Source organism: Phascolarctos cinereus, unplaced genomic scaffold, assembly GCF_003287225.1.
Source record: "Phascolarctos cinereus isolate Bilbo 61053 unplaced genomic scaffold, phaCin_HiC Scaffold_1;HRSCAF=81, whole genome shotgun sequence".
NCBI lineage: Eukaryota > Metazoa > Chordata > Mammalia > Diprotodontia > Phascolarctidae > Phascolarctos > Phascolarctos cinereus.
This window is the reverse complement of record NW_027555514.1, coordinates 123,436,052-123,452,747: the sequence shown is the minus strand read 5'-3', so window position 1 is coordinate 123,452,747 and position 16,696 is coordinate 123,436,052. Positions and strand designations below refer to the sequence as shown.

The window sequence follows — 16,696 nt, the reverse complement described above, 5'->3', positions numbered from 1 at the left end:
AAGCTGAGAGGCTTGCAAACGGATAAATATCTTAAAGAAGAAACATTCTTTCTCAAAGACTGCGTGTCTTGGGGGCGAGGTAAGGGGTGGGTGTGGGTACGGGGACGCCACCATCCTACAGGAATAAAATGTCCTTCGAGAAATGAGGGCGTGCATGCATGTATGTATGTGGGTGTGCGTGCGCCCGATTGCCTAAATGCACGCACGCTGCCCCCTGCCCCACTTCTCTCCATCACTTTTTAAACTCGGGTACCCAAGCCCGTTCACTGCGCATCCCCCCACCCACCTTTAGCGGGGCGCGCTCCTCTCCCCCCCCATCCTGGAGCGCGCGCGCGCGTGCACACATGCACACAAAAACACACACACACTCTCTCTGGCACACTCACTCACACACGCATGCACCGGCGTAGCGCGGCTGCTCCTCTCTCCGGCTCGGCGGCGCTGGCAGCAGCAGCTGGCGAAGCAGAGCGAGAAACTCCCACACTCTGACATGCCCCACGTCTAGTATTACCGGATTCCCCTGCGCTACGACCGATTCCTCTTTGCTGCTCTCTCGCCCCGTCTCTCCCTCTCTCCCTGCCTTGAACCTGCAGACCTCCCCCCTCCCCTTCGCCCTGTCCACCCCCCGGTCTATAGACTGGAGGATAAGAAAGATCAATTTCTCTTCCTCCACCACGGGAAGAAGAGGAGTTGCGCAGCGTTGGGGACCCGGACGGTTTAGAAATGCTCATTCCCAAGCTCTTCCTCGCTTGCCTTCAGCTCTTCTGTATCTGCCGACTGGGTGAGTGAGAGACAGGCTTGGCTACTGGTGGGGGTCTCATCTCGGGGGGCGGAGGCGCAGGGGGAAAGGGGTTCAGTACCAGGCTGCCGCCATCTAGCCCCAAAAGAAAAGGACCCGTTTACTTTGCTCCCACCCGGAACGCGCTGTGTCTCTTAACCTCCTGGATAGGAATGTGCCTCCTCCTTCTCCTCCTCTTCGTCTTCCTCCTCTTTCTAACTCCTCATCTAAATTCTGCTCTTCTTCTGTCCAAAGGGCATGATTCTTGACCCCTGGAAGAGAGCTTGGGCTAGAATCACGCCTTTCTCCCTGACCCGCCTTTCTTCCCCTTTGGCAAAGTGTGGAAAGGATTATCAAAAAGCCACCCTACCATGCCTTAATAAATAAATAAATAGAGAGATAAATAAACAAAATTCAAGCGGTCTCATACTGCCAAGGGGGCATTCACTTTCCAAGCTATGTCCGATGTGTTCACGTGAAAAAATGCTCCTATATGGGGGTGGGGGGGAGAAAGTCCTGTAACTCAAAAGATAGTGTCGGGCAACAAGCGCCAACCTGACTCTTTAGTGTTTTCAATACTTTCAATTCTGTTTCAATACTTTTAATTTCAAGTTTGGGCAGCTACCAAAAAAACAAAAACAAAAACAAAAACATCAACAACAAAAAAACCTTCCCTAAATCATATCCGACAAAAAAACAAAACAAACAAAAACAACACCCTCATCTGACAATCCTGTTAGTGCTGCCATGTAACCTGTAAGAAAGTGAATTACCCACAGCAAGCTGCTTGTTACTCCTTTTAGTAATTTATTCATCTTTTATTCGTTCCTCTCCACCCCTTCCTCCAGAACATGACACTCAAATTTTACCAGGATTTCTTAGGTAACTCAATCTTCTTCCTGTAGCAGCCAATATTTTGAATGTATTCCAGATTTCATATCTACCAATCATGAATGAGTAGGATTACAGAACTGATTTAGTGATTATTAAAGACATATGTAAAAGTATTTTCTCCCAATAGAAAAACTTCTTTCAATCACAAAAGTGTAAAGTAGTTGTGACTTGGTGAGTGTGTGCAATCAGTATTAGAAACTGGTGGTAGCTAAGTTTTCGAGTTCACTATTTAGAAATTGTTTTATGTATGCTAATTGGTTTGAAATTTATTTCAATAAAGTAGGCATTAACCCATATTTTCATCCAACAGAGGCTGCTCCTTTGTCAGAGCAAACCTTTATAAACAAAGATCATTGTCATTTTCTAATAAGGAGAATAATTGCAAAGCAAATAAAATGATGCTTATGCAGTTGAATGTAGTCAGACTTGAAAATAACTTCACTTCCAAAGACTTCATGAAAAGTATTCAAATGTACTATTTGATATGCAGATATGGCTTTTAAGAATTGCATTGGTATCATTGGTCTGTCTGGTGCTATCATTAAAATGGTAGTGTTCATTCTTAAAGGGAAGATGTCAAATTTTCACCTGTTGAGTTTTCTTTTTCTTTTTCCTTTTTTAATTACAGATGGGAAATTCCCATATAAGGTCCTCATTCATTGTTTAATGTAAACTTATTGTTGTCCGGGAGTAAGCATGCGAGCATGTGGTTCATCCTCCAGAAACAATGTGCTTTGCTTGGGTTATCATGTTCTGTGCAACATAAACACATTATTTGGAGTCTTCTCGTCTGTGGTTATACAGATGCTCATTCACAAAGTAATTTCTTTAACTTGAGTCAAAACATGCAGATGTTCATCAGTTTAGTTTTATGTAGTCACACAATGTTGTTTTTTTCTTTTCTAGTAGAAATCACAATTGCCAATTATGAGGAAAAGATCTACCTTAGCGTCTCTCACCACAGTTCTACTGTTGTCCTATGCCCTGACCTGGAGGGGTCAGGATCTCCAAATGTGATGGATGACTTGATCTCAGTGTTAATTACTTTTGAAGAGTAGAAGCAGATTGCATACTGTGTTGAATGAGGTTATTGTTTTAATGACTATGCAGATTCACAACTCACAAATGAAGACTCTATTTCAATTAATCACCTCCTCAATTGCAGTCTGTAATTTTATTTGACCAACTTCATATGTTTTCCATGTAGAATGGAAGTTCGGATGCATTTCTGAGTGATATATTGTCACCTTCACAATTATATATAGTTTCACCTTACCAAGTTTTAAGACATTCACTGTTGGAAATTAAGTAGGGAGTGAGGAGGTAGGGCAGTCATCATTCTCTCCATTCAGACATTTTAAATGTTTATCTTGAACACTGGGCATGTAGGTCAGTTTTCCATCCTATCTTTGTAGAACAATTTTGCCTTTATAAGAAAACTGCCCATTGCAGCTACATAAAAAGAAAACCTATACCAAATTACTAGCAAGGATTACCCAGTACAAAACTTAGAAGTTCAGAGTACTAAGTGTAAATGTCAAGGACTTAAAATTATGATTTGTTTTTGCAAGAAGATTAATTAATCATGGTTCTAAAGGTTTCACTCTTCTGAGACAATATAGTCAAAATATGACCATTTCACTCATCCAGATATTTCTATCAAACTTAAAATCAGTTTTTTGCTTAGGGAGTTTCTTAAAACATTCACTCTTGAAGATGAAGAAGATTGTATTGAAGTCTATTGGCTAAATAGTCTTGGTCAGAACTATCTAGATTAACAATCTGGTTTATTTTAGATAAACTGGGTCTTTAGGAAACCCTACATTTTGTTTGGCCTTAGGGACTTGATCTTTAATACCTGAATATAGTATTAATATAATAATACTGTTACAATATTCATGCCATAACAATAGCCCAAGGAGCATGGCAAGTTATTTAGTTAAACAGTACTGTCAGGTAAGCAGTATCTCAGCAAGACAGAAACTAAGGGCAAAGATTATGAATTTTCTTCAAATACGGATTTTTTTCCTTAATAACTTTGAATCCTGTTTAAAAATGAAAAAACAAAAAGATTGCATCATTAAAAAGATTTCCTGAAAGTCATGACTTTTTTTTAAATAAAAGATGGTCTGCACAACTATAGTTACTCATTTAATTTCACCCACTGAACAGGTCTATCATTTGGGAAACTGCAGTGGTTTTTCCATAAGTTGGCTTAAATATGACTCATGAAGGAGAGACAAAAGTTTTAAGAGGTGAGGAAGTGTATAAAAATTTCATTTCAAGGAGCACCTTTCTGTGACTAAGAAGAATTTCAAAATTTTCAAAGTAAATTAATAAATACTTTGACCTATAGTATGAAAAACCTACTTATCAAGTGTAAAGTATTACTGAATATATTGAATATTAGTGCTAAATATTTAATGAACCCCAGTGCATAGATCACCTCTTAGTGCTTAGGGATGTGCATGAACTAAATTTTAGACCATTATGCCATGATATTGAATGACATCCTAATGTTTTGAAAGTTTTAATTTGCTTTAATAATAAATGAATCTCAACTTGGGCTATTTATCCTGAGAGTGTATATACAAAATAAGGAAATATACATGAAAAATCATTTCATTTTTTTCTTAAAATACTTGACAATTCATGGCACACATATTTATAATTCCTATAGTAGTAATTATCTTTTTTTTATGTTTACTACTGACAACTTTTGTTCAGACAGAAATAAGTCATTCCACTGATAAATTTATTTTGCTCTTATTTATTACTCTTTTGGACATTTTGAGTTCTTGTTGAAAATTGTGCATTCTACAACTATCTCTCCTATTATTTGCCTTTAGTGAAAAATCAAGGTTTTCCTCAAAGTATGTTTGTTCTTTTACTTGTTCCTAGGGACAACAATAACTTGCATAGCTGTTAGGAGTAATGGATTAATGAAGAAGGTGAGCTGGAGAACAGTATTATTATTATTGTTATCATTAGCTGAAATTTATATAGAGCTTTCTATGGGCACTGGGCTAAGTGCTTTCCTATTATTATTTCATTAGATCCTCACAACAACCTTGGGAGATGGATGCTATTACTAGAGTCATTTTATACATAAAGGCACTGAGGTAAACAGAAGTTAAATGACTTACTTGCCTAGTCACACAGCTAGTAAGTATCTGAGGTCACATTTGAACTCAGGTCTTCTTGATTCCAGGCTAAGATTTTACTTCCTAGATGATGAGACTGATGGTAATAAATATAATTAAAATCTTTTCTGCTTTTTTCTCCAGGCTATTCCAATTTTACTTGAACAAACCCTCCCAGGCTTCTAAGACACTTACTGAAAACCTGCAAATTTACATACCCAATTTAGGTTATAGTTAAAGAGACTGACCTTTTTGGTCAACCATCAGTCTTTCACTCACTGAAAAAGCTCAAGATTAAAATAGTCAATTTCATACAATACCTACTGGATAGTACCTTGATTCTTAACAAATGTGTATTCATAGGACCAAATTCTGAGAGTTGAAAGGGACTTTAGAAGCCATGTATTCTAGCCTTCCCATTTTACAGATGAAGAAACTGAGGCTCACAGGGGTTAAGTCACTTGTCCAGGTTCATGCAGGTAGCAAATGGCACAGCCAAAGGTTTTCAATCCAGTTCCTTTGGCTCCAGTATAGGACCCTTTCCACTATACTATTCTACCTTGTTATTAAGTAAGGAAGTGATAGGGGAGCCACTGGAGTTTATTGAGTAAGGAGGTAAGTTGAGTGGCCATATCAGTGGCAGAGCTTTTAACTAGTTTCTTCCAGAGGTGGGGCTTTATTCTTTTATGTATATTTATGTACTTTGTCATTGTTATTATTTGCCACTGGTTGCTTAAAATTTTCAAGGAACTTGTCTCAAGTACTGTACAAACATCAGGAAAAAGGAAATGAACTTTGATTAAGGTTTACAGCAATGGGATCACAATATTAGGGGTAAGTTAAGCAAATAGGAATGTATATTGAGAGCTAGCATCACCTCTACTTTGGGAGGCCACACCATCGTGTCCTAACTTAAGCTGTTCCTGTGGGCCCCTTCTCCCATTGGTGAGCTCTTCCTGGAACTTCAGTTTTGTAGAGGGGCTCAGACTAGCCATCCCTGATTCTCTGATTTATCCTTCTTGCTCAGTGTGGGTACCCCATAGCCCCATGCTTTTCAGTTTTCCTTTTATGTCTTGTCTTTCCCCATTAGAATGTTAGCTCCTTGAGGGCAGGGACTGTCTTACTGTTTGCTGGTTTTTTGTATCCCCGGCACTTAGCACAATGCCTGGCACACAGTAAGCACTTAATAAATGCTTATTGAAAGGACCTTACAAGCCTTCTAAATCCAGTCTCCTCATTTTATAGATAAAGAAATTGATGACGAGGAAGATGAAATAGCTTGTTCATTATCCTACAGCTAGTGAGTGTTAGAGGTGAGACAAGCCTAGGATGTCAGATTTAAGGGCTAGTGCTTTTTCAAAACCTCCACCAGGCCATAAACACTTATGTTTTAAACAGGAAAACTAAGTATTTTTTCTGAAGAAAATAAATATTGCACTTCAATTACTGAACATGGCAACTGTTAACTTTTTTAAAAAATTAATGCTCCTGAAATATTTAGTCATGTAAGTATAGAATTTCTCTCTGAGTTCTGTTCACATTAGTCATAGTCAAAAACACAATGACATTGAATTTCTTCCATAGAAGCTTAAGCACATGTGGAAAAATTCTGGTGATGTTAAGGGTGAATGAAATCTGAAGGCCCAAAGGACAGTTTGTGGATTATCTAGACTGTTGTGAACCTTGTGAAAGTTCTGTGGTGGAACAGTGGTGTACTGGACCCTCACTCTGACAGAGTTGACTGTTAAATTTTAAGTGTGTATATTATACACCAGGCCTTGATTTACTGTTGTGTTGATTATGTAAACTTAAGAAAATGTTGGTAATGAAAATCAAACTTAAGTGTGTTTTTTTTTGTCCCAGAAAGCCAGTTGTTAAACATTTACCACTAGCAGTGGGTCACAAAGAGTTGCTATCTTGGTGAATCCACAAGGAAATAAATGTTTTTTGTTGCTGCAAACAGTGCTTCTGTGGTTGACCCAATTCACTTTGGTTTTACCACTTTCTGTCCGCCTCACTACTCTGGTTCTGACCCCACTTCCAGATACTGAGCCTGTATTCACTTTAACTCTCCTCCCCATAATCTGTCTCTGGAGCCAGCACTTCATATCAACCAACTTTCCCAACAGTTATATTTGGAGACATTTTCTGGATCCTGGCTGGGTATTGGATGAAAAAGTCTCCCCCACAATACTTGAAATTCTAGGTACATTGGGGGATTTCCATTTGTGTCATGTTCAGTTGTGTGCTAGTGGGGACTATTAATTGGATGTGGTCAGTCAGTATGAGTAGGGGCCTGGCACTCATCACATGGCCTAGCTGATGATGTAGGCACTATATGAAGTATCCTAAAAAGCGAGTATGTTTGTATGAATTGGGCAGCATGGCAGTAATTAGGAAAGAAGTATCTCAGGAGACTCCTGAATGGTGGAGTTCTAAAGTAGCTACAGAACATGGCATCAAATTAATTCCTTTCCAGTGCTTTTCCAGGGCTCAAGATAACCCTAGAGACCAAATCACAGGGAATGATAGGTAAAGAAACAAAATTGTATGTCTGAGCATGTACCTGATATGCCTGCAAGAGCAAGCCAGAGGCAATTTAAAGAATGGAAGATTTGGAGACTCCTCAGGGTATTTTCAGACAGAAATTGAGAACCACTGATTTATTTACTCTAGGAGGCTTTTTTTTTTGCTTCTCATCTTTTTCTGCTGCCTATCCTCTTCCCTTCTCGTTTTAATCTTTACTAGTCTGTTTTCTAAGGTTGATCATGAGCACGTGGACAAAATCTACATCAGTCAACATCAATGATTAAAAGTTTGCTAGTAGAGGAGGTTAAAACTGTTGGTTAAAACCAGTTTTTAAAAATCTGTGGCTTTTCATTTTTTCTATTCCTCATTAGCATAGATAGTAGCAGTTCAGATAGTTAGAAATACATAGGTGCAGATTGAAGTAAAAGGAAATATGAATATTTGGATTCCTTTTTAAAATTTGCTTATTATTATTAGCTTCATTCAATAAGCATATATCATTATAACTTTTTTTTAAATGAGCTACATTCTTTGGCTGTAGAATTCATTTCCCATTCTATAAGAACAAATCTGATATCTTGGTCAACATATGACTCTAAAGAGCCATAATTAATGATTAACAAGACAGCTAATTTGTAGGAAAAGAAGAATAGCTATATTAAAAACTTTCTATAGAGTTAAAACTCAATTCCAAAATAGTGACTATAGGTACTTCTTTTCTTCTCCATCTTGACCTCAAGAACCACTTCATTCCTTTCTTTCTCCATTTTTCATCCTATCTCTTCCTCTGTCCATTTTCACTGTCCCCCCTCACTCATACATACCCACTTGTAGGATAGTAAAAGTACAAGCATAATGGCCAAAAATTATTGGATTTGAAACTGACAATTTCCTCAGCCTGCCAAACTACATATCCATGTCAAAGAAGTAAGAACAAAGATAGATCTAATATTAAGGAAAGGTTTGAATCAAATCAAAGATATTAATGTCAATATTGCCTTGCTCTTTTTAGAACCTGAAAATATTATTTGCTAGAGTTTGGACAATGAGTTACCATACTCTTTCAAAACTTACTTATTTTGAAATCAACTACAGAGGGAGTTCTTATTAACAAGTATATTGACGAAGACAGCATTTTTGCTTTTTTAGTGTCTTTAAGCTGAGCTCATGTAACTTGGTTCTGATTGCTTATTACCATTAGAGGCTATTGCATTTATTTCTAAAAGTAAGATTTTTTTCAAATTTTAGTGTATCCTAAATCAAAACAAATGTCATTGGAAAAATGTTCATTGAATCTTCTCATTACATGTCCATTTAGCTTTTATAATAATCCCAGAGGTAGAGGGATCCAGAGTAGGATGATACAGATCACCCTGAGTCACAAAACTCAAGAGAGACCAGGTCAACCTTAAGAGTTAAATTTATGATTCTGGACTACTATAGAAAAACAAAAGATTAATACAGCTGGATGTTGTCACTAAGGAATATTGCAATCTAGTAAGAGAAATAAGATAGAAACACTGAATGCTGTAATACATATGAGATAAAAATGTAGGCTTCAAGGGCCCATCAGTGAGATCTCCAGGAAGGTCTCAGCCTTCCACATTTTAAAGTCATTTCTCAGTTCTCAGTACTTTCTACCTGCTGTGCATCGATCATATTCTTATTTGTGTTATTTATGTACTGGGACACATTTGTTGTACTTCAGTCACTTACCTTGTATTTTTGGTTGGTTTTCAGGTTTTTTTTTTAAAGTTATGCTTTCCTTTTTTATACCATTGTTATGTTCCAATACTCTCCCTGCCATAAAAGCTGCCTTTGTAGCAAAGAAAATAAGTTAAGCCAAACAAAATGTCATAGCTACCACACCTGATAATGTATATTATCAACTTTTTCTCTGTTGTATTTGTATGTTGTATTTTTTGTAGGTAATGTATATTATCTATCTCTCCATCCATCATCTATCTATCTATCTATCTATCTATCTATCTATCTATCTATCTATGTCATCTATTTCAAAATATTTTTACCTCTCAGGCAGTCAAGAAACGTTTATTTAGTACCTATTGTGTGCCAGGCACTATGATAAGAACTGGAGATGTAAAGCCCCAGTTTTCAAGAAGTTCACAGTTTAATGGGCATTGGGGGAAGGCACAACATGAAAATAATTAAGCACAAACAATCTACGTACAGGATAAATTGGAAATAATAAATAGAGAGGAGGATACTAGAAGGAAGGACCTGGAAAGGGTTCCTTAGAAGGTGGGGTTTTAGCTGGGACTTGAAGAAAGCCAGGAAAGCCGGGAGGCAGAGAGGAAGAGGGAGAGTATTCCATGGCTGAGAGAGAGCCAGTAAAAATTCCCAGAGTTGGGAGATGGAGTATCTTGTTTGAGGAACTGCAAGGATTCCGGTGTCACTGGTTTGAAGAATATATAGTGCAGTGTAATGTGTAAGAAGACTGGAAAACTACGTGTATGTGTGTGTGTGTGTGTATGTGTGTATGTGTGTGTGTGTGAAGTTTATGAAGAGCTTTGAATGTCAAAAAATATGTGATCCTGGAGGATGTTAGGAAGCCACTGGTGTTTATTGAATAGGGGGGATGATATGGTCAGATCTGTAATTTAGGATTATCACTTTGACAGTTAAATGGAAGATGGACAGGAGTAGGGGAGTATTCTGGCAGGGAGTCCAACCTTATCAGGCTGTTGTGGTAGGCTAGGCAAGGTGGGAGGTACTGAGGGCCTGCATCTGAGTAGTGGCAATGTCAGAGGAGAGAATGGGGTGTATGTAAGAGATTTTAAGTAGATCAAAATCAACAGGCCTTGGCAATAGATTGGCTATGAGGTATGAGAGAGTGAGGAACTGAGGGTGACACCTAGGTTCCTAGCCTCAATGACTGGGAGGATATGTATCATCATTAGTTTTCAAGACAATTAATGTAGAAGAAATTGTCAAATCTATGGATAAGGGCAGGTTCATGACCAAATAAGAGATTGACAGGTTTGTGGGAGATTTTAAAATGGGTAATTTTGATTACATAAATTAAAAATCTTTTGTACAAAAAAACCCAATGTGCCAAAGTTAGAAGGAAAAAAGGAAAATGGGGGGGCATTTTACAGTAAGTTTCTCTGATAAAGATCTTCTCTCTCAAATATATAGAGAACTGAGCCAAGTTTATAAAAATAGGAGCTGTTATTCAATTGATAAATGGTCAAAGAATATGAATAGGCAGTTTTCAGAGGAAGAAATCAGTTATCAATAGTCATATAAAAATGCTCTAAGTCACTAATATTAGAGAAATGCAAATTAAAACAACTTGATAACATACCAACTCATATCCATCAGTTAGGCTAAGATGATAAAAAAGGAAAATGACTGATTCTGGAGGGTATATGAGGTATGGATACACTAATGCACTATTGGTGGAGTTATGAAGTAATCCCACCATTCTGGAGAACAGTCAGGAACTATGGCCAACATTTGGCTAGCCATACTGCTACTAGGTCCATACCCCGAGGAGATGAGGGAAAAAGGAAAATAACTCATTTTACTAAAATATTTATGCATTAATACATACAAAATATTTTTGTCGTGGCAAAGATTTGGAAATTGAGAGGATCCCCATCCACTGGGGAATGGCTGGACAAGTTTTGGTATATGAGTGTGATGGAATACTATTGTACAGTAAGAAATAGGGAATGGTTTCAGAAAAACCTGGGAAAACTTATATGAACTGACAGGAAGTGAAGTAAGCAGAACCAGAACAATCTATTCAGTAATAGTAATATGAAAAGATAATCAACTATGAAAAACTTAGTAACTCTGATCAGTACAATGATCCTCCACAACTCTGAGGGCTCAAGATGTAAAATGCTATCCACCTCCAGAAAACTAATAAACTCAGAGTATAAATTGAAGCAGTTTTTTTCTTTGTTAATTTTTCTTGCTTTTCTTTTCCAGAACACAAGTAATGCAAAAATATGTTTTGCATGACTTCATATGGCTAGTGGGTATTTTTTTCTTGCCTTGTCAGTAGATTAGAGAGGAGGTTAGAGAGAGGGAGAGAATTTGGAACTGAAAATAAAAATAATTTTTAAAAGTAAAAAAAAAGATTTAATCAAAAAGCATTTGTTAAGTACCTACTATATTATAGGTACTGTGCTAAGCAAAGATTAGTCTTTGCATATAATCTGAATTCTGAACCATTGACTTTCTTAATGGTATTTTAAAGTATCTGAATAGCATTTTATAGTGTATGAATAACAAAATTTTGTAAGAAACGAGGAGGACCTATTGATCTTATTAAGTGCTCACCTTAAATGTATTTACTGCTATTACTATCTCGAAATTTTTTGTTTTGGGCTTTGGTCTTACGAAAGTGAACAAAAATTGGTACTCAATAACCAAGTTAGCAGCCTGTCAAAGGTTCCACGGTGTCCAAGAAGCTTGGTTCGTATAATGACTACCATCTTTGTTTTTTATAAACTCATGACTTTGTAAATGTACTTAAAATTTGAATTCTCTATAAAAGTGTTAAAACAGAAAACAACAATAGCTTAATTAAGCCTCATAATAAACTTCCATATAATTTGCCTTGTGAATTCTCTTGGTTTTAAATGAGAATCATATATAGCATTACTTTGGAATGATCAGTACATCTGTTTAGATAAATTGAGGGTAAATGAGGGTATGTGAGTCATTTTCCCTTTTCTTTCATGTCCTCAGGGTACAGACCTAGTAATGGTATTGCTCTGCCAAACTTTGATGTATGGTATATGTGTATGAAATAGAAATACATATATATATATATATATATATATATACATCTATACATATGTATTCATTATATATCTATATATATATACTTATATTTGATCAATGCAAGACTTTGTATGAAATAGAAATGCATATATATGTATTCACTATATATAATATGACTTTTGTCTATTTAAAAGACATGGTTAATTGTTTTAGGGTAAATTATTGGATGGTTACTGCCAAAATATTGTAGTAAAGTTTATTCATGATGTATTTCAATGAAAGTAAATCTTTAAATGGTATATATGGGTATTGCTTTCTGGATATTTTGTCGGTACTTTAAAATGATGTTGCCTTGTTTTGTGCGTGAATGATGATAGATAATAATTAAATTTTCTTTATACTTATAATGGAATGCCTAAGGTAGGATTTTCCTTTTCTACCTCTCTTAACTTCAGCTTTCATTCTCAGTAAGCTGTCTCCATCCCACTCGCACTGCCCCATATTTCCTTTTATTCCATGGAGGATTTTATTTCTACGTGTAACATAAGACTTTCCTTGTATAGTTGCAATGACACAGCTCTCAAAGGTTTATTCCATGACTCACCTAATCCTTTCCTCTTCATATTTAGGTGTGGTGGTTTCTAGTTAGTAGATCCTAGTAGAGAAATAGATCTTTCTTTTGTTACTGTTAGCACAATCAGAGTGGTTGATCTTTGGAGGAAGAAGGCAGTGGCAGTGCCAATAAACCAGATGATCCTCTATAACCTACTGTAGCCACCCTATAGAAAGCAAAGCTAGCTCAAGCTTCCGAACCAAACTGAACCTCATACTGCAGAGATGACTGACTGTTGTCAGAAGGGAGCGAGCAAAAAGTCATATGAGACCTTTTTCTTTTCTTTTTTGTTTTTTTGTAGCAGGACAGTGCTGCTCTGGGCAGTCTGGTTTTCTGGCTGGCTTTCCTTCTGTGTCTTTGTTTTCCTGGTGTTGTGGGTATCCCTGGGGAGAATTTCATGCAGTGGGATGTACTGCAAGCTGCTAGAGGTCATAAGGCACAGTGCACACCAAGGGGTAGTGACGACATTGTATCACATGGTCATTGATGTCTACGTCCTTGACACATTCCAATCTTTTCTCTATTTTCTCAGGCATGACTGTGCCAGAAGTCAGAGAGACCTGACAGTTCCTTCAGTTTGTTAGCATTGTTCTCCTGAGCATTTTTAGACACAAAAGGTGCCCAGTCCACCTGTTTTTATCCCTTTGCTCCAACCTAAAGTTTTGGGAAAAGCTTGGTTTCCTAGTTGGAAAGACTACTGCACAGGCTCAAATATATTTTATGCTTCCTACAAGATTCTTCAGAAGGAATCACTATCTTGGAAGGTTTCCACAAGGCTTGGAAGGGACCTCAGAGGTAATCTGGCCTACCTGTATATCCCCCCCTATAACTTCTCAGACAAAACCAGAGAACCAGATCAGGCTTTTTACAGCCCCAATTCATAGAAGATACAATTTCCTTGGTGGTAATTGAGTAGAGGGCTTCCTGCACTTTGCTTCCATCTGTCCGGGAGATAAAATTCAGTAGTTTCCTACAAAAGATGCAAAGAGCCTCTGGGCTCGAATGTATTTTGTTTTACAGCAACAAAGAGAGGAACAATGCAAATTCACTTCAGCTTGACTGAAGAGGCCAAGTCTCCAGTACTTAATATGTACATAGAAATAGGCTAAGAGCCATGGGGGATACAAAAGTAACATAGTTTGGTGTAGAGCCTTAGCCCATGAATAGCTTATAATTTAGTTGAACTTGTACAGAAAAAGTCAGTATATGATCAAGGGTCAATTTGTGTGGCTCAGACAAAATTTATATGAATAGAAGGGAATATGAGAAGAGGATGTCTGGGATACATTGATGACAGTGCACAGACATTAAGAGTGATAGTTCTGCCACTCAACTACCCAAAACTGCTCACTGCCAAACTTAGGTGCCTTCTGATGCATTTTTGTTGGATTCAAAAGTACCCCCCCAAGTTTAATATTTTAAATCTCATAACAATTATACTTAGCATTTTATAGTGTTTTAATGTTTTCAAAGCACTTTATATATGTGATCTGATTTGATCCTCACAATAATACTGTGAAATGGGCAGTTTTGTTTATTTTTTATTTAATTAATTTTATTGATGAGAAAATTTAGGCTGGGAAAGATTAAATGACTTGCCTTCTAAAGGTCTAAGGTAAGATTTAAACTCAGACCTTCCTAACTCCAAGTCCAGTGCTCTAATTCTCATTAATGTTTGTAAGTTTTAGAACAATTTGGATCACAACCAATTCATGCCTTCTCATCTTATATAACACTTGGTAATGTTCTCTGGTAAATCATCTACAGGAAGACCACTCAGCATGTTGATGTTCTTCTAGGCCTCTTCACATCAGGAGGCTACCAGTAGAACTCAGTTTGTCTATCCAGCTGTTCCTTGCTCTTTTTGCATGACTGGCCCCTTTATTTTCTGGTCACCTCACTCTCTGATGATGTCCTTTCAGGTCACATGCTGTCTTTCTGGTCATATGGTTCTGTGATGATTTCCTTTCACTGCTCTTGAGCAACTCCCTATTTTAATATATTGCAGAGTATTTACCCCTACCAAGCCCTCTTTGGATGACTATCAGTTTTAATTCTTTTGAGACTTTGATATTCCATGACAGCAGTATAGGAGAGAAGACTGGATTATATTCAGGATACTGTGCAGTGTTTTTAGTGGTTCCAAGCTTCTGCTGGAAACAAAGGCCCATCTTTTTTATCAAAACTTCTTCCAGGGATGCTGTAGGGCTACAAGTTAATTTTTTTAAAAAAGAAGGTTCCTATATTATACTTTCTGGATTACCATCACTAACATAAAGGAAAAAGCTTTGATATGGAGGCTTGTTCATTGTACTGAAATGTCTTCAATTTCTCTCTACCTTTACTTTCCATGCTGGAAAAAGTGCTCAGTACTGTGTTAAAATTTTTGTGCAGGAACCTATACTTTACAGGTTTTTCTCTGAATCTGTAATATTAAGAACCACTTATTATATAAAAATTATATGAAATTTTCATTGGGTAAGCTTGTCTTTGTTTCTTGACTTAATTTTGGCATCAGACAACTGATATTTGCTGATCAAAGTAAGCCTGGGTGCTAAAAAGTAGAGACTGAGTTAGCTCCCATGGTTCTTGGATAATGTCCAATTCAGGATTTTGAAAGCAGACAGAGGCTAGTACTGGATCTGATAAACTGTTAACTTCTGAAGGGAGCATAGTAAATGAGATCTACCCTTCTTAATTGAGTGGGGCTTCTCTGTGGCGATATCCATTTAATGAAAGCATATGTGGTGATGGTACTATCTCTCCTGGGATCCTAACTTACCTTTATCCAAACCCTTCCAGGTCATTTTCTTGGCTGTAAGAATAAGTTGCCATTATTCTAAAGTCAATCAGTTGGTTTTGGTTGGTACATAGAAGACAAAGCACCTCTGTACCCATTTTTTAAACCTTTTGCATTCAAATAATGAATGTTCAAAAGAGTCTGCCTCAAAGATGCTATCTATATCTAGATAAATGGATTTAATTTATCTTAGTAATTGAAGTACTTTGTTTTTCTTCCACTCCATACAAATAGAATTTGAGATATAACTGTTAGCTCATTTACATTTTTTTCAAAAGATCATCAACTGTCCCTGCAGTATGCCAAACTTTGGACTGGATGGGATATGGTACCATCACCAACTGGGGTGAGGGTGGGGAATTAAAAAAAAAGATTTCTCTCAAGAAACTTCAACCCTTAAGGTAAAGTTTTTAAAAGTTATATACAATATTCTGAAAAATTAATTAATAACTAATCAGGGAAAATTGATATGTTGATTTCATCACTTATCACTGTTATAATTGAATAACTCATTTCTAAAGATTAATAAACCACATGACAATTAGAAAAGCCGTGAGGGTTAGTCTAATTTAAAATAATTTTCAGGTGGTTGGTTACTTTTTACCTTTTGTTGACTTTATTTCTTTCAACATCATGATTGAGGCTTACCTAATGTATGGTGTTAAATTCTTTTTTAGGTTCTTTGTTATTCTTCCTTTTGCTCCATGTATTAGTATGAAGATAGAGTAAAGGAACTAAATATTTTCCAGTGCATCTGCTTCTTCAAATATTTCTATGCCAAACCAAAAGGAAAAGGGTTTAAATTTTGTTTGGGAATGAGAATTAAAAAAAAAGACAACCATTTTCTTTATTATTTTATGGCAGTCTTCACAGTGACTGGCATTTGTTGAGTTTATAATATATATTTATAAACTGTAACATCTATGTTTTAGTACAGATTAGTTTGCATTAGATTTAATAGCATTTATTCAGATGCCTTGCTTTTGTCTTTCTTTGTGTCCCTAGCTTAGCACAATACCTGACATATAGTAAGTATTTGATAATTCCTCATTGATTGATTGAATATAAGAATACATTTTATCTAGGAATTATTCCCCTCAATGATGGTAGTGACACAGAAGCCCATATGAAAAGATTTGGGAAGCTATTCTTTTTTTCTGGGAAACTGAGTGTGCCTT

The 16,696-nt window shown here is 36.7% G+C and overlaps 1 protein-coding gene across 1 annotated transcript in view; it reads left to right on the top strand.

The window, feature by feature from the left end:
- Positions 1–259: 259 nt before the first annotated feature.
- PTPRZ1 (protein tyrosine phosphatase receptor type Z1) overlaps positions 260–16,696 on the top strand; it is a 243,978-nt gene continuing 227,541 nt past the window's right edge. The window contains 1 exon segment of the mRNA XM_020966360.2: positions 260–781. Coding sequence (XP_020822019.2) covers positions 724–781 — 58 coding nt within the window. The 5' untranslated portion in view covers positions 260–723.